Genomic DNA, 25087 nt, shown 5'->3' with positions numbered 1-25087 from the left:
ATGAATCTGGGAAGGTGTGACCAGGGGGCATTGTCCCTGCAAGTTCATGAGTCAGCCTTCTTAAGGTCCGTTTTCTATTCATGACTGTGGCAGAATCTCCTGGGGAGTTCGTACGTGACTGGCGCCTTGACAAAGTTACAGTAGGTCTGCATTTCACAAGGCTAAGGGATCCTTAGAAACACTGGCTGACTATTTATATGAGAAACAATTATGTCATCCTATCAAATCATACAACCTTCCCATATATGACAGAGCTAGCTAACAAATGGTCAAAGACCATCATGGGTTATCATCTCTCTCACACTGGCCCACTGTTTCAGGTAGGGTATGTCTAGACTACATGGCTCCGTCGTAGGAATCACCACTTCATTAACATCAAAATGACTGCTGTGCGGTGCCGATCGGCTGTTTGGCGGCACAGCGCAGTAATTTGGACACTCCGCGGTCAATAAGGGAAGCCCTTCTCGACCACCCCCGTAAATCGCATTCCACGAGGCATAACGGGGCAGTCGACAAGGACTTCCCCTGTCAACCGTGGAGCGTCCAGACTGCACCGTTGTGCTGCCAAACAGCTTATTGGCATAGCGCGGCAGCCATTTTGATGTTAATGAAGTGGCGATTATTTAAATCACTGCTTCATTTCCCTATGTCTAGAAACCTCATCTACATGGCTCCGTCAACGGAGTCATGTAGTCTAGACATACCCAAAACTACCAGAAGATTGTGCATATGACGGTTGTATTTATCAAGGCTTATTACTATTGTATAGTTGCTTGCTCTCGCTGTAGAATGTACAAATGTCTCGACTTGTTCATTGACCCTGTGTAGCAGTCTCCGTAGTCATGCATGGTGTGAATGGGTGCAGAGAAGACACTCGGACACCTACCTTGGCATTTCTCCCTGGTGAGACAGTCAGTTTTCTCCCATCAGCCAAGGGAACACTTGTGATGGGGAGGCAACTCACCCCTTCAGAGGAAAGCTGTGCAGAGTGGTCGGTGGTTTGGAGGTTGTGAAAGCCAGGGATGGGTGGAGAGCGTGGAGAAGATGCTGGTGACCACCGTGCTCTTGGAATCAGGGAAGCCTGGGTTAGAGGAGAGTATGGACAAGGGGACAGAGAATCAGAATCATGGAACACTGGAACTGGAAGGGACCTTGAAAGGTCATCAAGTCCAGTCCCTGCCCTTACGGCAGGACCAAGCACCATCCAAATCATCCCTGAGAGAGATATTTAAGAGCAGGTTAGATAAACATCTAATGATGGAGATTCCACAACCTCCGTAGGAAATGTATTCCAGTGTTCAACCACCCTGACAGCTAGGAAGTTTTTCCTAATGTCCAACCTCAACTTCCCATTGCTTCTTGTTCTATCCTTAGAGGTCAAGAGGAACAATTTTTCTCCCTCCTCCTTGTAACACCCTTTTAGATACTTGAAAACTGCTCTCATGTCCCATCTTAGTTTTCCCTTTTCCAAACTAAACAAGCTCAATTCTTTGTCTTCCCTCATAGCTCATGTTCTCTAGACCTTTAATCATTCCTGTTGCTCTTCTCTGGACCTTCTCCAATTTCTCCACATCTTTCTTGAAATGCGGTGCCCAGAACTGGACACAACACTCCAATCAAGGTCTCATCTCAGCAGAGCAGAAGAATGACTTCTCGTGTCTTGCTCACAACATCCCTGTTAATGCCTCCCAGAATCATGTTTGCCTCAAGAGGTCATCAAGTCCAGTCCTTGCCCTTACGGCAGGACCAAGCACCATCCAAATCATCCCTGAGAGAGATATTTAAGAGCAGGTTAGATAAACATCTAATGATGGAGATTCCACAACCTCCCTAGGCAATGTATTCCAGTGTTCAACCACCCTGACAGTTAGGAAGTTTTTCCTAATGTCTGGCCTAAACCTACCATTGCTTCTTATTCTATCCTGAGAAGTCAAGAAGAAAAAAAATTCTCCCTCCTCCTCGTGACACCCTTTTAGATACTTGAGAACTGCTCTTATGTCCCCTCTTCATCTTCCCTTTTCCAAACTAAACAGGCTCAATTCTTCAGTCTTCCGTAATAGCTCATGTTCTCTAGACCTTTAATCATTCTTGTTACTCTTCTCTGGACCTTCTCCAGTCTCTGCACATCTTTCTTGAAATGTGGTGCCCAGAACTGGACACTCCAATCGAGGCCTCATCAGTATAGAGTAGAGCGGAAGAATGACTTCTCGTGTCTTGCTCACAACACGCCTGTTAATGCCTCCCGGAAACATGTTTGCTTTTTTTTTTTGCAACAGTGGCACGCTATTGCCTCATATTTAGCTTGTGGAAGATTGAAGCAGTGGGAGAGCAAAGATCAGTCATCCTTTCCTCCACTGCCATGTCTGAAATTACGTCATCAACATTCAGCAACAATAATTGGAAACAGCCAGGCTACAGTTCTTCAGCCAGGCTTGCAGGGTGAAGAGACCCTGAGACCCATCCAAATGCATTCAGAGCCGGGAAAGGTCCCAGCGCTGGCCTTAGACAAACAATTACCCAACAAAACCAATTTCAGCAGTGCTGCCCATGTGTGTACACCCCACTCGCTACCCTGACTGACCCCAGCACGGCTCGCCTGTCCCTCTGACTGCCCCACAACCCTAAGCACTGCCTGCCTGTTTGTACACCATCCTCTCAGCCTCCCCGACCCCTAGCAACACCCCTCAGGCTGTGTACTCCCTGTCCTGTAACCCTCATTGCTATCCATGTGTTCAGTGTTTAACCATCCTGACAGGCAGGAAGTTTTTCCTAATGTCCAACCTAAACCTCCAATTTAAGCCCATTGCTTGACCTATCCTCAGAGGTCCAGGAGAACAATTTTTCTCCCTCCTCCTTGTGACACCCTTTTAGATACTTGAAAACTGTTATCATGTCCCCTTTCAGTCTAAATTAAACAAGCCCAATTCTTTCAGCCTCCCCTCATAGCTCATGTTCTCTAGACCTTTAATCAATTTTGTTGCTCTTCTCTGGACCCTCTCCAATTTCTCCACATTTTTCTTGAAGTGTGGTCCCCAGAACTGAACACAATACTCCAATTAAACCCTATCCTATTGTCCTCTCCCCCCCCCCCCCCCCCCCACACAGACCCACACAGGCTATGTCTAGACTGCAGGCTTCTTTCGAAAGATCGCGTCTAGACTGCAGGCAGATCTTTCGAAAGAGAAATCCGCTTTTTCGAAAGAGAGCACCCAGCGAGTCTGGATGCTCTCTTTCGAAGACGGCCTCTTTACATTGAAGAACGCCTTCTTTCGAAAGAGGAGCTTTCGAAAGAAGGCGTTCTTCCTCGTGAAATGATGTTTACCGCCATCGAAAGAAAATCCGCGTTCTTTCGAAATAATTTCAAAAGAACACGGCTTGAGTCTGGACGCAGGGGAAGTTTTTTCGGGAAAAGGCTACTTTTCCCAAAAAAAACCCTGAGTCTGGACATGGCCACAGTGTGTTCCTGGAGCTGCTCTGGTGAGATTTCCAGCACCACCTGGTTTTCTTTCAGCGAGAAACAGGCTTTTATTTTGACTGAATTTTGGTACATCTCATGGTCTCCAGGTCCAGAGACGCAGGGGCATGGAAAGAACAAACCCCTCTCCCTCCCTGAAAAAAAATGGTTCTCCTAATCACTTTCATTTCTAAGCCTATGAGTTTGTGATGTCTGTAACTCTTCGATACAACCCTTCGATACAACCGCATCTGCTCTAATCCCACTGACAGAGACCAGAAACTTCAGGATCTCTACCAAGCATTTATAAACCTCAACTACCCACCCGGAGAAATAAAAAAGCAATTTGAAAGAGCCAAACGAATACCTAGAAACCATCTACTTCAAGACAGACCCAAGAAAACCAACAATAGAACACCAGTTGTCATCACCTACAGCCCCCAACTTAAACCTGTCCAACACATTATCAATAAACTACAGCCTATACTGGAACAGAATACCAAACACCAAGAGGCTCTGGGAAACAGACCCATAGTCTCCTATAGACAACCATGGAACCTCAAGATGATTCTTACCAACAACTACAGGACATACCACACTAATACCAACCCTGGTACCTTCCCTTGCAACAAACCCTGTTGCCAGCTTTGTCCACATATTCACTCTGCTGATACCATTATTGGGCCTAACCAAGTGAGTTATAAGATCAAGAACACATATTCCTGTGCCTCCAGAAATATAATCTATGCTATCATGTGCCGAAAGTGTCCATCTGCTTTGTACATTGGACAAACGTCTCAGACACTTCACCAAAGGATCAATGCCCACAAAACAGATATTAGACAGGATCACAAAGAAAAAACAGTTTCTTGCCATTTCAACCAGAAAGGACACTGTCTCAACGACTTAATTACCTGCATCCTGCTCCAGAAGCCTTTTAAATCTGCACTTGAAAGGGAATGCTCTGAACTGTCATTCATGCCAAAATTTGACACTCTACGTGTCGGTCTCAACAAAGACACTAACTATCTTACTCATTACAAAGACAGCTTCCCCAATTATCACCTCTAATACCATTAGCTCACAGACATTTACCTTCCTTCCCCTCCCCCCCAGCATCTCCCTTCTGTTCTGAAATGTGATTTGTCCTTTTCATATGTGTTCACTTTTTTTTATTGTACCCTTTGGTATATATGGTTGTGACTATTTTCTTCCACTATTTGATCTGAGGAAGTGAGCCTGGCCCACGAAAGCTCATCACCTAATAAACCATCTTGTTAGTCTTTAAAGTGCTACATAGTGCTGTATTTTGTAACTCTTCTGTCTTTCTTTGGTCTTAACGAGCTCGCCCCTTAGAAACCAGAGGCCAAGCCCTGTTGACGTCACCGGAGTTTCATGTTTGGTGTAAATCAAGCCTTTTTTTTTTTAAAAGCGCCGACCAGTGGATTGAACGTGATCTCAATGCGGCCAAGGTCTTACTCCTTAATGTTTTACTTTTGGATCTGAACTGTGAAAATGAGTGTCAGGACCCAGATCAGAGGGGGCTCAAAGAGTCTGCAGGAAACCCCTAGTTTGTGGCTTTCTGGCCAGTGGGTGACCCATTTTGTTCTGAACCCTCTGGTAGCAAACTGCAGAGACCTTGTCTATATTAACTAACAGTGCAGGGAAGTTGCTGATTTGGAAAACTTGAACAAACCAGCAGACAAACCGCACGGCCCCCCGCAAAAGGAAGCAACGGAGACACAGAGAAGGACATAAGATACAAGGAACTGATTTTAAAAACAAATCGTTATCTAAATGATTTCAAACGCTACATACTTAGTTCCAAAACAACGAGTAGTTCTGTGGAAACTTAGAGACCGACAAAAAACTATAGAGCATCATGAGCAAAACCCGCTTCTTCTGATCTGGTTTCTCAGGTAAATCCCTTAGTTTTTCTGATAATACTAAACAGTTCAGTTCACTGCCCTGGTGAAATCCTGCCCGGATGGATTTTGACATGGAACCTGAAATTTTTCTTCAGTGCTTAGCACTAACTGTTATACAAAAAATGGCAGCTCACCAAAATGCTGCTCTGTAGACAGTTGAAATCTCTTTACTGTGAAAGGAAAGCAGAGCCCTGAGAATCAGTGTATGTATCTCACATATCTGAGACACTCACTGTGCTAGACAGCAACCTTTATATAGTCTCTGTGGAGTCTTGTGTTGGACAGGACTCCTGGAAAATTACCTCAGCTCCATGAGGAGAGGGAACATCTGAAAATAGTCCCTGGAGAACTTCAGCTGGAGAGCCTCCCCCAGGAGTGAAGAAACAATTTGCTGATACCAAGGGCTCAGAGGGCAAACAATGTCTTGTAGACTGTTCAGCTTTGCACTTGGTGATGGTTTTTCTTTTCTGTGTGTAATGTGCTGCCATCTGCACTGCTTATGAAGAGGAATTAAAAAGACTGGGACTTTTCAGCTTAGAAAAGAGGAGACTAAGGGGGGGACATGATAGACGTCTATAAAATCATGACTGGTATGGAAAAGGTGAATAAGAAAAAGTTATTTACTTATTCCCACAATATAAGAATCAAATGAAAGTAATAGGCAGCAGGTTTTAAAAAAAGGAAGTTTTTCTTCATTCAGCACACAGTCAACCTGTGGAACTCCTTGCCAGAGGCTTTTGTGAAGACCAGGACTTTAAGAGGATTAAAAAAAGAGCTAGATAGATTCAAGGAGTTTTGATCTATAAGTGGCTGTTAGCCAGGATGGGTAGGAATGGTGTCCCTAGCCTGTTTGTCTGGAAATGGGTAACAGGGAAGAGATCAGGTGAGGATTACCTGTTGTGTTCCCTCCCTCTGGGGCCTCTGGTATTGGCCACTGTTGGCAGACAGGACACTGGGTTGGATGGACCATTGGTCTTACCCAGTCTGTCCCTTCTTATGTTCTTACTTGCTGCCCCAAGGTATGGGGCCAAAAACAATGTTCAAATGATGGTAGAAGCCTACCAGAGCATACCCTGCATGCATGTTTAATATCCAGTCCCTTGGGGTATGTCTACACTACAGAGAAGATCAAAGCTGACCTGTCAATCTTCCAGAGTTCGAATTAGTGGGTCTAGTGAAGACAGCTAATTTGAATTGAGAGGGGTTCTCTAGTCGGCACCTGCGGCCAGCAACACTACCCAATTGTCCTCCCTGCACCTAGACTATGTTTACTAATCTGTACTGTGCATCTTGTAACCGTTCTTGCTTGTTTGTTAGCTATGTAAATATAGTTTGTGGTTTACATTTTACTGAGAAGTCTCGGTATTTCTTTATGCGCCACAAACCAATGACAACTTACAAAGGGCCCCCCCGGTGATAGAGTAAAGAATTTGTTGTCCAAAGTTTGTAACCCTGTTAAATGTAAGTGGCTAATTGGCATCTCAAATCATTTCTTACAGTTACTAGAGTAACACAATAACCAACACAAGAATGAACTGAAACATAGAAAACGTTTTATTTACAAGGGGGAGGGGAGCAGCTACTGGGACGGGGGGCCCCTGCGAGTGCTTCTTCGGGGGTGGACCTGCACATGCTGGACAGGCCGCGTCGGGGCAGGCTGCACGGGGAGGTGGGCAGGAGCAGGGGCAGGAACAGGGGCAGGAGCTAGGATAGGAGCAGGGGCAGGAGCTGGGATAGGAGCTGGGATAGGAGCAGTGGCAGGAGCTGGGATAGGAGCAGGGATAGGAGGGGGCATGGGCTGTGCTCCGGGAGGGATGGCGGGGGCATGGGGTCCGGCCATGCCATAGTGTATGGCGTGCACTAAATGTGCCGTGAGCGTGTCCATTGTGGTGCGCATCCCTCTGCACTCCATCAGGAAGGCAGCCCAGCCCTCCTGCCGCCACTGCAGGTCCCCCTGTACCCGCTCTGCACTGGAGCCCTGGGTAGCCTCCACGGCGTTGACATGGTGGCGCAGAAGCTGGTTCCTCTGACGGAGCCTGCGCCTCCGGGGCTGGCCAGCTGAGGGTGCCGCTGCTGCCAAAATGGAGGGTCTGGTGCTCGGTCCCGCTGCAGGGAAGAGAAGAAAGGACGGGTCAGTCAGGCAGGCCGTCCACTGTCCCCACCCCTCATGCCCTCCACCCCTGAGCCCAGGTGACCCCACAGTTGTGTGACTTGGGCCCACTCGGTTCCCCTCCTGTTCCCGTGTTGTATGTTGGCAAGGAGGACCGCCCCAGAGTAGGGTCCTCCCTCCAGTATTGTCAGCACCGGTCTGTATCCTGGCCCCGTGGAGGGCGGGAGGGTGCTTGTGCTGCGTTCACCTGTGGAACTCCCTGCCAGTGGAGACTGTGAAAAGCTTTGGGCTAATCACTGGTGTTTGACAGGGAGCGAGATGCATCCCCACACAGTGCCTGGGAGCACGTCTGGCAGAGGTGGTCTGGGCTCTCAGATCCCCTTGCGTGGGATATCTCCTGGACGGAACCAGAAGAGTGACTGGGGGGGGTCTCATCCTTGCAGCAAAACTCAGGGGCACTTGTCCCTCCCACTATCCCTCCCGCAAGCCCGGTAGCCCAGGGACATGTGTGGCCACAGTGGGGACTCCCCTCAGGGAGCCAGCCAAGGCACTGGGAGCAGGCGATGGGCTCAGTGGGGGCCACGCTCACGGGCTGTGACGCTGCGGTTTTCCCAGGAGCAGCGGGCTCTGGTCTGAGTCCCTGGGGCCCTGGCCGGTTCCAGCCGGCATCCACCCTTCCCCCTGGTCCCGCCAAAATATCTGTGAGCAGCACGGTCCCAGGCGTGCCCTGCAGCTGCCTGCCGCGGCCAAGTGCTGCTCGGTCACCAGGCTGCACATGGTTGCACGTGCTGCTTACTGCCTAATGCTACGCAGTGTGCAGCTCACGTGGCCTGAGTGACATGCTCTCCCCCTCCTCCCTCCGGGTACCTGGCTCCCCTCCCCGCCCCCCGCCCTTTGGTAGTGCAAACTGCAAAGACTCACCAGTGGGTTCCTCCTCGGCCTCAGCGGAGCTGCTGGAGGGGGCCTGCTGGGTGGCAACGCTGGCTCCTCTCCACCGGACCCGCCGCCGCTGTCCTCTCCCTCCCCCGCCTCGGTGGGCCGGATGACGGGGGGGCGCTGGCACGTGTCCACCGGCCCTGGCAGAACTTGCAGGGCTGGCTGGCCCAGAAAGGCGTTCATCCGCTCGTAGTCCGGGCAGGCGTCTGGTCCTGCCCTCGCTGGCTCAGACGTACCCCAGCCGCAGCTCCTTGACCTTGGAGCGGACCTGCTCACAATTCCGGGCGGGGTGTCCCTGCTGCGCCAAGTTGTTCGCCAGCCGCGTGTATATATTCACGTTCCGGCGCCTGGACTGCAGGTCGTGGAGACCCTCCTCCTCCTGCCAGAGGTCCAGGAGGGTCTCCAGCTCCCTGGGGGTCCAGGATGGGGCCCACTATTTGCGGCCCCTGGGGGCCTCCTGAGCTGGGGGTGCAGGTGGCTCACCACCCGGAGCTGCCATGGCTGCCTTTTGATGCTGGCTGGGCACGACAGGGGCGCCGTGGCAAACCTCAGGCCGCAGTCTGAGGCAGGCTCCTGCCACGTGTGCCCAGCAGCCTCCGAGCTCTTTAAGAGCTCGGGTTACCAGGAAGTCCAGGGCTCCTACGGGGTCTCGCGCCGTCCTAACCGCTTTTTTCCGTGTCTTCTGCTTTTCCGGAAAAGCTGTCTACGCTGACCCTTTTCCGGAAAAGCGGCTGATTTTGTACAGTAGAGCGTCTGTGCTTTTCTGGAAATTCAAGGGGCCAGTGTAGACAGCTCGCAGCTTATTCCGGAAAAGCGGCTGATTTTCTGGAATAAGTGGCCCAGTGTAGACACAGCCATTTCTTATTCCTACTTTCAAGTAGGAATAAGAGATCCTCCGGAAAAGGGCTTATTTTCCGGAGAATCGCGCCTAGACTGGCGCTTTTCTCCGGCTTATCCCCAAGCCGGAAAAAAGCGGCAGCCATGTTAATGCAAATGCCGCGGGGGATATTTAAATCCCCCGCGGATTTGCAATTCCGACTCGTCACATTAGCATCCCTTTTCCGGAAAGGGGTGCCAATATAGACGTAGCCTGTGTGTGGGTTTGGGGGGATACGCTGGTGCAAGGCAGGGGCTTCAGCTGACAGGCGTTGTCCTGCGGTGCCACAGCTTCCCGTTCCTTCTGCTTCTCCTTCCGGCTCTCTAGGGGAGGCCAGTTCAGGGGGGAGGCAGCTGAGGGCACAAGGGGCACAGGAAGGGTGGGGGTGTGGGGAGCGCCCTGGGAGCCGGCTGGGGCAGAGAGCCCTGTGACAGTGCCCAGACTAGCTGGCCAGGATGTGGGGGGCCCAGGGAGCAGCCGACGGATGTGGGGCTCATGCACCTGCAGCTCCATTTCGATCTCCTCCAGCCTGCTCGCCCGCTCCTGCCGTGGGGTGCTCAGTAGGGGCAGCCTGCCCCCAACGCCTCCCTGCTGCTTTTACAGCTGCTCCAGCCATGGCAGCTGCTGCACCAGCGCAGGATCCTGCCTCTCCAGGGGCAGCAGGGCACTGTGGCGTGGGAAAGAGACCGCGAGGCCCTGAGCCCCCCGCCCAGCCCTCCTGCAGTCTCTCCCCCCCAGACATCCCTGCCCCTCACCTCAGCAGCTGCTGAGCCTCAGGGGGCTCCTCCTCATGAGGTCTCTTAGCTTCAGGCTCGCCCCCTCCCCACCAGCTGCAGGCTCCTCCACAGGCCTCTCTTGTGCCCCTGTGGGAGAAGAGTGCCAAGCCAGGCTGCCCCCAGGCCTAGGGCTGCCCCCGGGCCCTGTGCTGAGCAGGCTAAGCCAGCCTTCCCTGGGCCCAGCAGGCTCTCCTGGACAAGGGCTGGTTCATCACCTTCTTGGCCTAGGCACCAGAGCTCAGCGCACAGAGTGTGCAGGAATAGAAGCGCCGCTGCAGGGCCACATTGGCAACGACCCCACTGTGGGGAGAGCCCCCCCAGGGCATCCTGGGGAGAGAAATGCTGGAGTCCAGCACCCAGCCCCACTCCCCTCCGAGCCCAGCTCCTGCCCCAAGTCCTGTTCCTACCCCCTCCCCAGAGCCCTGCACCGGCACCCCCAGCCCCACTCCCCTCCAAGCCCAGCCCCTGCCCCGAGCCCTGTGCCCACAGCACACACCCCTAGGTTGCAGCAGGACTGAGAACGGTTTAGCAACCCCCTTGACAAGGTCACTCCCCAAAGGCTTCTAAGCAAAGCAAGTTGTCTAAGAGGGAAGGTCCTTTCATGAAATGAAAACTGGTTAAAAGACAGGAAACAAAGGGTAGGAATAAATGGTCAGATTTCCGAGTGGAGAGAGGTAGCTAGTGGAGTCCCCCCAAGGGTCTGTCCTGGGACCCCTCCTAGTCAACCTATTTATAAATGATCTAGAGAAAGGGATAAACTGTGAGGTGGCAACATTTGCAGATGATACCAAATTGCTCAAGATAGTTCAGACTAAAGCAGAATGCGAAGAGCTTCAGAAAGACCTCATCAAACTAAGTGACTGGGCAACAAAATGGGAAATGAAATTTAATGCTGATAAATGTAAAGTAATGCACATTGGGAAAAATAATCTCAACTATATGTACAATCGGAATGGGACTAATTTGGCTACAACTACTCAAGAGAGATCTTCGGAGACATTGTGGATAGTTCTCCAAAAGTATCCACTCAGGGTGCAGCGACCATCAAAAAAGCAAACAGAATGTTAGGAAACTTTTAAAAAGGGTTTAAAATCACCTAAAAAGACAGAAAATATCGTATTGCCTCTATATGAATCCATGGTACGCCCACATCTTGAATACTGCATATAGAGTTGGTCACCTCATCACAAGGCATTCCATTGGCATTGGAAAAGTTTCAGAAAATGGCAACAAAAATGAGGAGGGGTTTGGAGCGGGCCCCATATGAAGATAGATGAAAAACACTGGGGCTTTCTGTTGACTGGCCCCTCGAGCCTTTGGAACTCCGCAGTGCCGGTGACTGCGATTTATGCCTTGGCGCCTTAACTGTCTGGTTCCGCGCCGGTGCCGCAGACGTCTCCGGCGGTGCACTGCAGACCAACTGCGGCCCCTCCTCGCTCTGAGGCTGCTGTGCTGCCTCCATTAGTATGAGCTTTAAGGGAGAATCTCATAGGGTATGTCTACACTAGCTCGGTAGTTCGAGCTAGGTAGGCAAATGAGGAGTTGCATTTAAATATCCCGGCTTCATTTGCATCTTCCCAGGCACCGCCATTTTTAAACACCCCTTAGTCCGAACTCCGTGCCCGCGGCTACACACGGCACGGAGTAGGTAGTTCGAATTAGGATCTCTAAATCGAACTACCAGTACACCTCGTTCCACGAGGAGTACCAGTAGTTCAAATTGGAGATCTAAGGGGTGTTTAAAAATGGCGGTGCCCGGGAGGATGCAAATGAAGCCCAGGATATTTAAATCCCGGGCTTCATTTGCAACTCCGGTTGCCCTCATTTGCCTGCCTACCTCGAACTTCCGAGCTAGTGTAGACATACCCTTTCTCTTTTGGTTCTGGGTTTAAAACCTCTGCAGATGGAACAGCTCTCCGCTCTGTGTGCCTCAGGCAGGCACTTTGGGCAGGAAGAGAGCAGGTTGCTGCAGGGCATAGAAGCCTTGAGACCCTGGCATCCCGTCCCATGACGGGGAGAGTCCCGCTGAATTTTTCACACTACTATCTACACCAATCAACAACTATTTAACAGTAATCACAACTAAATCTAACTATAATACAATAAGAAGGGAGATAAGGAACTGCTGAGAGGCTGAACGCCTAAACGACATGCTCCAGCTACCATCACTGGCAGTAAGAAGGAACTGAGGGTTCAAACTAGGGTGGTAATGTAGGCTACCGGAGTTATAAATGAAGCCCGGGATTTGAATTTCCCGGGCTTCATTTGCATAAAGCCGGGCACCGCCATTTTTAAATGTCCGTTAGTAGTTCGGACTAGGCTTCCTAGTGAAACGAGGAGTAACGGTGGTTCGGACTAGGAAGCCTAGTCCGAACTACCTAGTCCGTGCCGCGTGTAGCCGTGCGGCACGGAGTCCGCACTAACGGACATTTAAAAATGGCGGCACCCGGCTTTATGCAAATGAAGCCCGGGAAATTTAAATCTCGGGCTTCATTTGCAACTCCGGTTGCCTACATTACCACCCTAGTTCGAACTAGGGTGGTAGTGTAGACATACCCTGGGGGGGTGGCAGGGCCAGCAGGGGTACATATGCACCGGTATACATATGCACCGCCACTCCAGCGGGCTCCCTGCTGGCCCTATGGAGACTGCTAAGGGAAAAAAGCTCTGGAAACTGCACACGGCGCGCACACCTCTAATCAGAATGGACATGAGCAAGCACTCGAAGAAGAAGCTTGAATTCTTCACATTCCTAACAAGGTTCTCATTGAACTGTATGAACTCAGGACAGAGACCTGGGTATCCTGGTACATACACAGCTCTTGGAAACTCTGCTCTCAGTGTGAGTAGAGCCAAAATCCTTGCAAACTATCATTATCCGGGAGGAGTGGACTGGGAAAGGACGATGGCGTGAGATCAAGTCTGTCAATGTTTTACTCTAGTGTCGATTTCTTTCTGCATTGCTGAGCAATCTCCTCATACAAGATACTGCAGAACTAGAGCAAGGGCAGAAACTCTCTAATAGGGATGAGGTTAAAAGGAAGGAGTTGTTGGCTTATTAAGGAGATCAATAAGAGGGAGCCTAGGAGAACGTGTACAAAATACCAGCGGATAGAGAGTTGAATGAGAATCTATTCTCCCTGTCTCATAAATTCAGGGTGACATTCACTTACATTGAAATGTAGCAATTATAAATCAGAGAAAAAAGACTGTTTTCTGCGTTCATTGCCTGATTAGACTGGGGAACTCATTGCCACAAGAATTAGTTGAGGCCAAGAGCTAAGCAAGGATTAGGAAGGTTTTGGATATTAACATGACTATTGAGTCTATCTAGTTACAATATGTACACCTAAGGCTACCCGTATCAAAGAGAGGATGCTGGACTAGCTGGATCATAGGTCTGATCTAAGATGAAATTCCTGTATTGTAAAAGAGCCATGTTTCCCCACATGGAAGGAGACATTATCCTGCCAGGTTATGTCTTTTTGTTGAATAGTATGGGCACAAGGGTCTTTGTGTTTAGGGCTACAGGCCTGCACCTTTTACTTCCCTTATTTCTACTGGTGACACGCTTTCTTGCTGGAATCTGTCATTGCCTGAGATATAAGTTATAGGTATTGACTGACAACCATAAGCAGATACACACGTACATCCGTGACAGATTCTTCTGGGGAGTTCTTATGTGACTGGCACCTTGATAATTTTATACTAGGTTTGCATTTCACAAGGCTAAGGGACCCCGTGAGACACTGAGTGCCTATTTATATGAGAAAAACAATGATATCATCCCATCAAATCATACAACCTTCCCATACATGACTAACAGAGCTAGCTAACAAATGGTCAAAGACCATCTTGGGTTAACATCTCTCTCACGCTGGCCCACTGTTTTAGGTAGCTACCAGTCCGCATGACGGTTGTATTTCTCAAGGCTTATTAATATTGTAGAGTTGCTTGCTCTCGTTGTAGAAAGTACAAATGTCTCAACTTGTTCATTGTCCCTGTGTAGCCATCTCTGTAGTCACACATGGTATGAATCGGTGTAGAGAAGCCACTCGGATACCTACCGTGGCATTTCTCACTGGTGAGACAGTCAGTTTTCTCCCACCAGCCAAGGGAACACTTGTGATGGGAGGCACCTCACGCCTGAAGAGGAAAGCTGTGCGGAACGGGGGGTGGTTTTTGCATTGTTGGGGTCACACTTTGATGCCAAGTCACAGCCGCATAGGTTGTTAGGGAAGTTGTTTGGTATAATTGTTGTAGACAAAGAATGGCTAATTGCACAAATAAACGGATACCAGTCTTTACCTACAATGTTTTTCGCTTGATCAATAGAACACTTATATTTAGGGATTTCTTTGACTACATCTGGGATGGCAATGGTCCCATCCATGCAAGAATTGATGTACAATTCTGTTGAGTTGAATGTTGTCTTCTGGACATTGTTGGCTAACAAATGAATCTGACCCACTAGACCTTTAAAGGGATTTTCAAAGTCTACAGAAAGAATTGTAGCCACTAGGTTTCCTACCAAGCTACGTGTATTAAGCCAATTAACTGTTGATCTTACATCAAGTCCAACTGGTCATATTCGGGTTGCATACTCAGTTAATCCCGCAGTAGCTAAAAAAGCCGAGAATCATTTATTTAATTGAATAGCATCTATCTGTCTTTCATCGGCTGTGACTATTCCACTAAAGATGTGATGGACAGTTCGATAAAACAACAAGCATGTTTCAGTGTTTATGCTGACTCCTTGTGCTGTTTTAGTTTCTGGCCACTTAGTAGATGGAATTTTGGTGTGCATTTTAGACCATTCCTGCTCCTGGTCTGATCTTGACCACATCTCAGGATGTTCAGTTATGCGCCCCTTCACACGAATAAATTCTCCTAATCCTCTGGCTATAGAACAACAAATTCAAATACTTGTGAGATGGGGCGGCTCTGCCGCCCCGCACGGCTGCCGCGCCGTCCCTGGCATTCTGGGGAGAAGCGGCCACTCTGCGCCGGTGCCGGCGGTGCTCCACCACAGCCAGGGGGGCCGGCAGAGGTGGCCCTGTTCTCCACGCCGAAGCTTGGCAGTACCCAAAGGGCGGGGGGAAGAAGCGGCGGGGGTGCCTCAGCCCCAGCCGTGACCGCGCATGCCCGGGATTTCTGACAGTGCCGGCCTGGGCAAGAGCCAGGAGGGAACGGGAGAGGGGGAGGGGCCAAGGATGCCAACGTGGACCCTCCCTTCCCTTCGTGTCAGATGCACCAGCGGCGGGACATTTAAAAGAGGCGCCACCGCCGGGAGCAGAGGTCAGGGGAGGAAGAGGGGTGACCCTGAGCCACAGCGTGAGAGCAAGGGAGGTAGGAAGCGACCCAGGGCAGGGTAGACACCTGGTGGTTTGGTGCGTTACAGGTTGGAACCCCCACCAACTGGAACTAGGACTCTGTCCCAGTCGTTAGGGCCCTTTGTCGGGGCTCAGAGTGAGGACAGGCCCGAGCCACCCAACCTTCCCCTGCCGTCTAGCCCAAAAGTCAGATGGGAAGCGGAGGCTTTCGGGGTGACGGGGGTCGTCAGACTGTCGGCAATGCGGGTGACAGGGAGCACAAAGAGGGTACTTGGCCCGGTGGGGCACCGGGTGGGGAGGGAGCTGACGGACCCCAGGCGGGGTAGCCCCCCTGACTCCCTGAAAACTTGGTAAAGCTTTATTGAAGAATTTAATGTAGGTATTAAATGTCGTGTGTGCTTCTAAAGCTGCCTCATCGATGTCATGAATGTTTGGAATCCCCACCTCTACTTCCGAGTCTGTCACAGTAACTTGCGTAACCCCCCTTTTTCCTCCCCGGGTTACTCGGGAGCAGGTCACACTTGCACGTGTGCCTGGGTGCCTGATGTTCTCAACATAAAAGGAGATCCTGAGCACCCCAGTGGTGATGATGTTTAATTGGGGGTTCCCTATCCACCCCCTTGCTGCTGTCCCTTCCTCATAAAGAATATACAGTGACGGTCCCTCCATCTGGCTGGCCCTGTACACGCTTACTAGTGTGCCTTGGGAGCCTCCAGGAATAAAAGCATTCCAGCAATAATCTGGATCTAATTCCAAAGCACCAACTGCAAATCATAGACATCTAATAGATTACATTAGAATGAACAACCTTTCCTTAACTTAAAGAACCAGGGTTTAACAGCTTAACAATGAATAACATTAACAAAGGACACAGCAATAATAGGAACTTAGGGTATGTCTACACTACCCCGCTAGTTCGAACTAGCGGGGGTAATGTAGTCATCCGCATTTGCAAATGAAGCCCGGAATTTGAATTTCCCGGGCTTCATTTGCATGAAGCCGGCCGGCGCTATTTTTAAATGCCGGCTAGTTCGGACTCCGTGCCTGCGGCTACACGCGGCACAAACTAGCTAGTTCGGATTAGGCTTCTAATCCGAACTAGCTGTACGCCTCGTGTGTACGCCTCGTGGAACGAGGTGTACAGCTAGTTTGGATTAGAAGCCTAATCCGAACTAGCTAGTCCGTGCCGCGTGTAGCCGTGCGGCACGGAGTCCGAACTAGCCGGCATTTAAAAATAGCGCCGGCCGGCTTCATGCAAATGAAGCCCGGGAAATTCAAATCCCGGGCTTCATTTGCAAATGCGGATGACTACATTACCCCCGCTAGTTCGAACTAGCAGGGTAGTGTAGACATACCCTTCTATATCTGGCATCTGCACTGCCACCATTTTCAGACAATTGCTTGCATGGGCACGCTTGAAGAGCTGCAGGTGTAGTGGAGATTCTCAATGGCTGTGGAGCCATGTAGATGAGGGTTGTAGGCAAAGGGAAATGAAGCTGCGATTTAAATAATCGCGGCTTCATTTAAATTTACATGGCTGCCTCACTGAGCCGACAAACAGCTTATCAGCTGTTTGTCGGCTCAACGCGCTAGTCTGGACGCTCCTGTGCCAACCTGAAAGCCCTTTATCGACCTCCCCGTTATGCCTCTTAGGATGAGGTTTACCAAGGATGTCAATAAAGGGCTTTCATTTTGACAGGGGAGCGTCCAGACTAGCGCGCTGAGCCGACAAACAGCTGATCAGCTGTTTGTCGGCTTAGCATGGCAGCCATGTAAATTTAAATGAAGCCGCGATTATTTAAATCACGGCTTCATTTCCCTTTGCCTACAATCCTCATCTACATGGCTCCGTTGACAGAGCAATGTAGTTTAGACGTACCCTATAGGGAGGTGGTGGGGAAGTAAGTCCAAGCTAGGCAGCAGCTCTGGTTCACTGAGCTGGCCTCTCGGCCTCTCTTTGGACCCCAATAGTCTGTATCTCTGCAGTCTGTCCAAGGGAGCACTTTCCCAACGATGCCCAATTCCTTGCAGTCTCCTTCTGTGTCTATCAGAAGCAGCATGCTCGATCCCAGTTCCAAAGGCATTCAGTCCCAGTCTGTAGCTGCACCCTAACAGCTCCCTTTCTGTTCCAAAAAGCCAAGGGCAGAGTCCCAGACTGCGAGGCCTCGCTTCCATACGCGTGGAGAGACTCCGATCCCAAAACAAAGAGAGAGACTTCCTCCTTGGTTTCCTCAAGGGCTCATGGGAATTGTAGTCTGTGGGGCTAGATTGCAGCACACAGGATCCTCACAGAAAATAAACAGAGGCACCTTTAGTAAGGGGACTACACTTGTAAACAAGATGGATCCAATTGACTTTCAAAATGATCAAAGTCCATTTTGTTACATTCGACCTGTCACAACTCAAATGGCAACTTCTGTCAGGTGTCTCATGGCCTTTGCTGGCCAGGCTGGCACCTTTCCTGTCATAGACGGCCGCGTTCCTCGTCTAGGGCGGAGATCATGGACATTGGGGGCTTAATCCCCAAACCTGAATAATGTTCACTCTGATCTCCACCCTGGACCAGGAAGGCGCCTGCCTTCTCTGGGTCCTGCCAGGCTTCTGGGAGCTGGCAGACTGCTCCTGGGGAGCAGTGGAGGGCTGGATGCCAGTGGCTTGCTGGCTCATGTTTTGGGGCCACTGGGTCAGGGGCAGTGACTTCTGGCTCTTGACTGGCAGGCCCTCTAAGGGCTCCGAGGAGGAGGGGAGGGAGAGAAGTGTTCTTGGTTGAGGCTGGAGTGGCCACCAGGGCACCCTGTGAAGGCTGGAGGCCCCCTATTTCGAAATAAGTGTCTTTTGTTTGATCCGCAGTGCCCTTTCAAGGGCTGGATGTACAAAAATCAGATTAAATTCCCTCACAAGATCTCTTGCACATGACAGTATCACTGCATTTGTCTTCTGCTAACTGAAAGTGTTGCGACTGTTCTTCAAACTGATCAAGAAGCCTGTTGACATGTCTTCTGACGGAAAGCCGCCGTGAGTCAGAAAGCTGTGATGCGTGCTGGTGGTCTACAAGTCACGGAAGGCCAAGTGAAAGCACAGGGCAGAGGATGGGGCTGACGGATGAGGCTGAAAGAGGTCAAGTAATGGTCTGAGAGAGAGAGACAGCAATGGAGAGATCAAGGCTTAGTAGAGGGAGTGATGAGATGTTAAGTGTGAGGAACTTCCCAGTCCTTGAAATTCCACAATACTGAGCTCATCCAAACTTCCACAATGCTGTGCTCATCCTTCCCCTTCCTGTCATGCAGATTCAAAATCAGTGCCCCTCCCAACCCCCAGCAGTCACCTTCTCCAGGTGTGCTTGCCTACTTGGTCACGAAGCTCTTTGGTTTTCACCCCATATATGATGGGGTTGAGCATTGGGGGAAACACGAAATAGAGGTTGGCCAAGATGACATGAATATGGGGAACGATGCCCTGACCGAACCGGTGTGCCAGGTTAGAGAAGAGGAAAGGAGTGTAGGATGTCAGCATCACACAGATGTGGGTGGTGCAAGTGCTGAGGGCTTTCCGGTTGGCTTTCCTGGAGGAGATACTGAGGATAGCCCTGAGGATCAGACAGTAGGACAGGCTAATAAGCGTCAAGTCTAACCCCAGGACTACAAAGGCCATCACCAAGCCGTACATCCTGTTGACTGTAGTGTCCCCACATGACATCTTTGCCACAGCTATGTGCTCACAGTACGTGTGGGGGATACTGCGATTGGCACAGAATGGCAGCCTGTGCAGGAGCAGAGGCAGGGGAAACATGAAGAGAACAGCTCTTATCAAGCCCACTAGCCCTAGCTTAGCTATTCGGGCGTTGGTGAGGATGGCGGCGTATCTGAGAGGGATACATATGGCCACGTAGCGATCGAAGGCCATTATCACCAGAATGGATGAATAGAAAACAGAAAGCATGTGAAGGAAGAACGTCTGAGTGAGGCAGCCTTCCACAGTAATGACTGTTAAATTGAACCAAAATATACCCAGCGCCTTTGGCACGATGCCGCTAGACATGCTGATGTCTGTGAGCGCCAACATACACATCAGCAGGTACATCGGCTTGTGCAGGGTCTGCTCCTTGCCTACCACAAACAGAACCATGAAATTCCCCAACAGGCCGACAATGTAGAACAGAGCAAAAGGGATGGAAATCCAGACGTGGGCAGCTTCCAGTCCAGGAATGCCTGTTAGGATGAATGTTGGAGAGTCAGAGAGGGTGCTGTTGAAAGCCGCCATGAGGTGGTTGATTCTTCTGTTGGGCACCACAATGCTCAAGGTGTCTGTGAAAGAAGAGAAGCACATAGTATGGTCAATATTTTATGCTCCTTTCCAATGTAGAAAGGGGGGTCAAGAATGAGGTGGCAACATATGCAGATGCCACTGGATTATTTAGGTCATAGCCAGCTCCAGAGAAGTCCTCCTAAGGAGCTAGCCAATATGGTGAAAGAGTAGCATGATGGCATGTAACAGTCATTGCCTATAACTGCAACAGGTATGCCCATTATACAGAAAAGCTTGAATTCCTTGCATGTCTAACAAAGTTCTAATCGAACTCTATGAACTCAGGAGACAGACCTGGGTATCTTGGTACATACACAGCTCTGGGCCAGAATCTTTGCAAACAATTGTTATCCGGGCTAGAAAATCATGTAGAAAGCACGATGGCATGAGATCAGTCTGTCAATGTTTTACTCTAGTGTCGACTTCTCTCTGCATTACTGAGCAATCCTCCTCACACAGGATACTGTAGAACTAGAGCAAGGGCAGAAACTCTCAGACCAGGGTAAGGTTGAAAAGTAGGGGTCGTTAGCTTATTAAGGAGATCAATAAGAGAGAGCATAAGAAAAAGTGCACAAAATACTAGTGGATAGAGTTGAACTACAATCTAGTCTCCCCATCTCATAAGAGAAGGTCAGGGTGACATTCACTTAAATTGAAATTTAGCAATTATAAATCAGAGACAAAAAAGACAATCTTCTGCATTCATTGCCTGATTAGACTGGGGAACTCATTGCCACAGGAGGTAGTTGAGGCCAAGTGCTAAGCAAGGATCAGAAAGGTTTTGCATAGCTGGCTATTGAGACTTATCTAGTTACAATCTTTACACCTAAGGCCATCCATATCAGAGAGTACCCTGGACTAGCTGGATCATAGTCTGATCCAAGATGAAATTTCTATATTGTAAAAGATCCAGGTTTCCCTGCATCGAAGGAGACATTATCCTGCCAGACTGTGACTTTTTGCTGAACAGAATAAGCAGTATGGGCACAAGGATCTTTGTGTTTAGAGCTACAGGCCTGCACCTTTTACTTCCCTTATTTCTGATGGTGACACACTTTCTTGCTGGAACCTATCGTTGCCTGAGAGAGAAGTTATAGGTATTGATTTACAACCACAAACAGATACACGTGTCTGCCCTGGCTTATCCATCTTGTGGCTCAAATATGCCAATGAATCAAAAATGGTGGGATCGTAAATAATAAAGAGGAGAGGTGGTTGATTGGGAGCAATCTGGACTGGTTGACCAAATACGAACAAAAGAAAAAATGTGTGTTGACAGATGTCTAAATCCAGGAACAAAGAATGTAGGTGCTACTTACAAAGTGGCAAACAGTCATGGGAAGTGCAAAAAACAGGACTATGTAGCACTCTAAACACTAACAAGATGGGTTATTAGATGCAGCGACTCTGAACAGGGGTTGGAGTCGTAAAGATATAAATTAGCTATATATGAGTTCTCAGTGTGACCCTGTGGTCAAAACAGTCTAATTACTCCTGGGATGATCCCCTTGAGGTTCCAGTGATTGAGAAGTTACGTTACCTCTGTATTTGGCACTGGTGCGACGGCTGCTGGAATCTTGTATCCAGTTCCTGTGTCCATGATTAAATGTGGATATTTATACACTATAGAGGGTTGAGAGAAGAGTCACAAGAATCAGTCAAAGGTTATAAATCCTGCCCTATTATAATTATAGCATCATAGAATCCTAGGGCTGGAAGAGACCTCGGGAGGTCATTGAGTCCAACCCCCTGCCCAAAGCAGGACCAATCCCAACTAAACCATCCTAGCCAGAGCTTTGTCAAGCCGGGACTTAAAAACCTCTGAGGATGGAGATTTCACCACCTCCCTAAGTAACCATTCCTGTGTGGTAGATTAAATGTGCTCAATTTATGTTATGCAACAAGGATGGTGAATGGGTGGCGTTACAATCCCCTGTCAATATTACATGGGGAACCAATATTGAATAATAGGTTCTTCAGCGTGGCAAACAGAGGTATAAGAGGATGCAATGGCTGGAAGTTTAAGTTAAAGGAATTCTGACTGGAAATAAGCTGTATAGATTTCTTTAAAGGGTGAGAGTAAGCATTGAACCAGTTTATCAAGGGCCATCGTGGATTTTCTGTCACTGAGAAATTTTAAACGAAGGTTTGGATATTTCCCTAGATGATCTGCTCAAGGAGTAATTTTGAGGAAATTCTCCAGCCTGTGCTTTACAGAAAATCAATAGAGGTGATAATTCCTTCTGGCCTATAAATCTGGGAAGGTGTGACCAGGAGGCATTGTCCCTGCAAGTTTGTAAGTCAGCCTTCTTAGGGTCCGTTTTCTATTCATGACCATGGCAGAATCTACTGGGGAAGTTCGTATGTGACTGGTGCCTTGACAATGTTATAGTAGGTTTGCATTTCACAAGGCTAAGGAGCCCTTTGAGACACCGAATGACTATTTATATAAGAAAAACAATGATGTCATCCCATCAAATCATACAACCTTCCCATATATGACTAACGGAGCTAGCTACAAATGGTCAAAGACCATCTTGGGTTAACATCTCTCTCACACTAGCCTACTGTTTCAGGTAGCTACCAGAAAATTGTGCATATGACCGTTGTATTTATCAAGGCTTATTAATATTGTAGAGTTGCTTGCTCTCATTGTAGAATGTGCAAATGTCTCGGCTTGTTCATTGACCGTGTGTAGCAGTCTCCGTAGTCACGCCTGGTGTGAATGGGTGCAGAGAAGCCACTCGGACACCTACCTAGACATTTCTCACTGGTGAGACAGTCAGTTTTCTCCCACCAGCTAAGGGAGCACTTGTGATGGGGAGGCAGCTCACTCCTTCAGAGGAAAGCTGTGTAAAGTGTGTGTGTGGGGGGGTGGGGGCTGGCAGTTGTGGGAGCCAGGGATGATTGGAGACCATGGAGAAGGTGCTGGTGACCACCGTGCTGTTGGAATCAGGGAAGCCTGGATTAGAGGAGAGTATGGACAGGGAGTCAGAGAATCAGAATCATGGAACACTGGAACTGGAAGGGACCTTGAAAGGTCATCAAGTCCAGTCCCTGCCCTTACGGCAGGACCAAGCACCATCCAAATCATCCCTGAGAGAGATATTTAAGAGCAGGTTAGATAAACATCTAATGATGGAGATTCCACAACCTCCGTAGGAAATGTATTCCAGTGTTCAACCACCCTGACAGCTAGGAAGTTTTTCCTAATGTCCAACCTCAACTTCCTATTGCTTCTTGTTCTATCCTTAGAGGTCAAGAGGAACAATTTTTCTCCCTCCTCCTTGTAACACCCTTTTAGATACTTGAAAACTGCTCTCATGTCCCATCTTAGTTTTCCCTTTTCCAAACTAAACAAGCTCAATTCTTTGTCTTCCCTCATAGCTCTCGTTTTCTAGACCTTTAATCATTCCTGTTGCTCTTCTCTGGACCTTCTCCAATTTCTCCACATCTTTCTTGAAATGCGGTGCCCAGAACTGGACACAACACTCCAATCAAGGTCTCATCTCAGCAGAGCAGAAGAATGACTTCTCGTGTCTTGCTCACAACACCCCTGTTAATGCCTCCCAGAATCATGTTTGCCTTTTTTTGCAACAGTGGCACGCTATTGCCTCATATTTAGCTTGTGGGAGATTGAAGCAGTGGGAGAGCAAAGGTCAGTCATTCTTTCTTCTACTGCCATGTCTGAAATGATGTCATTAACATTGAACAATAATTGGAAACAGCCAGGCTACAGTTCTGTGTCTTGCAGGGTGAAGAGACCCTGAGACCCACCTTAATGCGCTCAGAACCAGGAAAGTTACCAACACTGGCCTTAGACAAACAATTACCCCCCAAAAATCAATTTCAGCAGGGCTGCCCATGTGTGTTTGCCCCACTCGCTGCCCCAACTGACCCGAGCACGGCTCGCTTGTCCCTCTGACTGCCCCACAACCCTGAGCACTGTCTGCCTGTTTGTATACCTTCCTCTCAGCCTCCCCGACCCCTAGCAACACCCCTCAGGCTGTGTACTCCCTGTCCTGCAGCCCTCATTGCTATTCGTGTACATCCCCCAGCCCTAGAAGGTCCATCCTTGCCACTCAATGATACCCCTCACCTAGGAACGAAACCAGGTGCCAGACCCCACGGCCCACAGAAATATCTCCTCAGACTAGGCTAAATTCATTGTCTCCCTGCACCAGGAAAAAGGGGGGAGAGCGGCCAGAAGTGCCTGTCCAGGGGTGAAGGGAACCCCAGCAGCAGCTCAACCTGGGCAGGGAAGGAGAGAGGGACAGACCTGGTGGGAGAGAGGACACAGGTTAAAAGGAGCCAGTGTGAGTAACTCTTCCTCAAAATGGCACAAAGCTTTAAAGCACCTAAACTCATTGGAAATGCAAACTCACCTTCCTGAGGCTCTTTTTCCGTGTTGGGAATTGCTGGCATTACAGTCTATTAGACACACACCCCTTCCCAAGGAGGCCTCCTTCTGCCGCTTTGGGCCATGCGTGAGGCAGGCTGTCCGTGCCCTATTTCACCCAGTTTCAAGATTCTCGGCCTCTGTGACCTGGCAACTGCACATAGAATCCTAGAACACTAGAACTGGAAGGGACCGAGAGGTCATCGAGTCCAGTCCCCTGCCCTCATGGCAGGACCAAGCACCGTCTAGATCATCCTTGAGAAATGTCTGTCTAATCTGCTCTTAAATATCTCCAGTGATGGAGATTCTACAACCTCCCTAGGCATTTATTCTGGTGTTTGACCACCATGACAGGCAGGAAGTTTTTCCTCATGTCCAACCTAAACCTCCAACTTAAGCCCATTGCTTCTTGTCCTGTCCTCAGAAGCCAAGGAGAACAATTTTTCCCCTCCTCCTTGTGACACCCTTTTAGTTACTTGAAACTTGTATCATGTCCCCTCTCAGTCTTCTCTTTTCTAAACTAAACAAGCCCAATTCTTTCAGTCTTCCCTCATAGCTCATGTTCCTGGAGCTGCTCTGGTGAGATTTCCAGCACCACCTGGTTTTCTTTCAGCCAGAAACAGGCTTTTATTTTGACTGAATATTGGTGCATCTCATGCTCTCCAGGTCCAGACATGCAGGGGCATGGAAAGAACAAACTCCTCTCCCTCCCTGAAAAAAATGGTTCTCCTAATTGCATTCATCTCTAAGCCTATGGGTGTGTCTCGACTACAGGGTTTTGTCGACAAAAGTCCACTTTTGTCGACAAAACTATACCTGCGTCTACACTACCGCTGAGTTCTGTCAACATAACCTCGACAGAACTCAGCAGTTTTGTCGGCGCTGGTAAACCTCATTTTACGAGGCATAACACCTTCTGTCAACAGAGTTCTGTCGACAGAAGGTGTTATTGCATGTAAACTGTCCTTT

General features: G+C 49.2%; 1 protein-coding gene, 1 long non-coding RNA gene and 1 pseudogene across 3 annotated transcripts; all 3 read right to left on the bottom strand.

Moving 5' to 3' along the window:
- Nucleotides 1-741: 741 nt before the first annotated feature.
- Nucleotides 742-24229, bottom strand: LOC102456324 (uncharacterized). 2 transcript variants are annotated; one of them, XR_012901977.1, is made up of 3 exons: nucleotides 24105-24229; nucleotides 21260-21342; nucleotides 742-1081 (listed from the first exon to the last, which is right to left on the bottom strand). It is a non-coding gene; the product is annotated as an uncharacterized LOC102456324 (long non-coding RNA). The 2 variants fall into 2 exon arrangements; XR_012901980.1 differs by lacking the exon at nucleotides 742-1081 and adding an exon at nucleotides 14406-14983.
- LOC142827845 (uncharacterized) lies at nucleotides 8655-10407 on the bottom strand (annotated as a pseudogene).
- On the bottom strand, nucleotides 18736-19674 carry LOC142827311 (olfactory receptor 52D1-like). The gene has a single exon (XM_075922153.1). The coding sequence runs from the start codon at nucleotides 19672-19674 to the stop codon at nucleotides 18736-18738; it is 939 nt and encodes a 312-aa protein (XP_075778268.1).
- Nucleotides 24230-25087: the final 858 nt, after the last annotated feature.

This window comes from Pelodiscus sinensis, chromosome 1 (assembly GCF_049634645.1).
Source record: "Pelodiscus sinensis isolate JC-2024 chromosome 1, ASM4963464v1, whole genome shotgun sequence".
In the NCBI taxonomy this organism is placed as follows: Eukaryota; Metazoa; Chordata; order Testudines; family Trionychidae; genus Pelodiscus; species Pelodiscus sinensis.
The sequence above is the reverse complement of the archived record's forward strand: the minus strand, read 5'-3'. Positions and strand labels throughout refer to the sequence as shown.

What these genes read in the sequence shown, in the direction of transcription:
- LOC142827311 (XM_075922153.1), bottom strand. Translation starts at nt 19,674, where the DNA reads ATGGCGGCTTTCAACAGCACCCTCTCTGACTCTCCAACATTCATCCTA.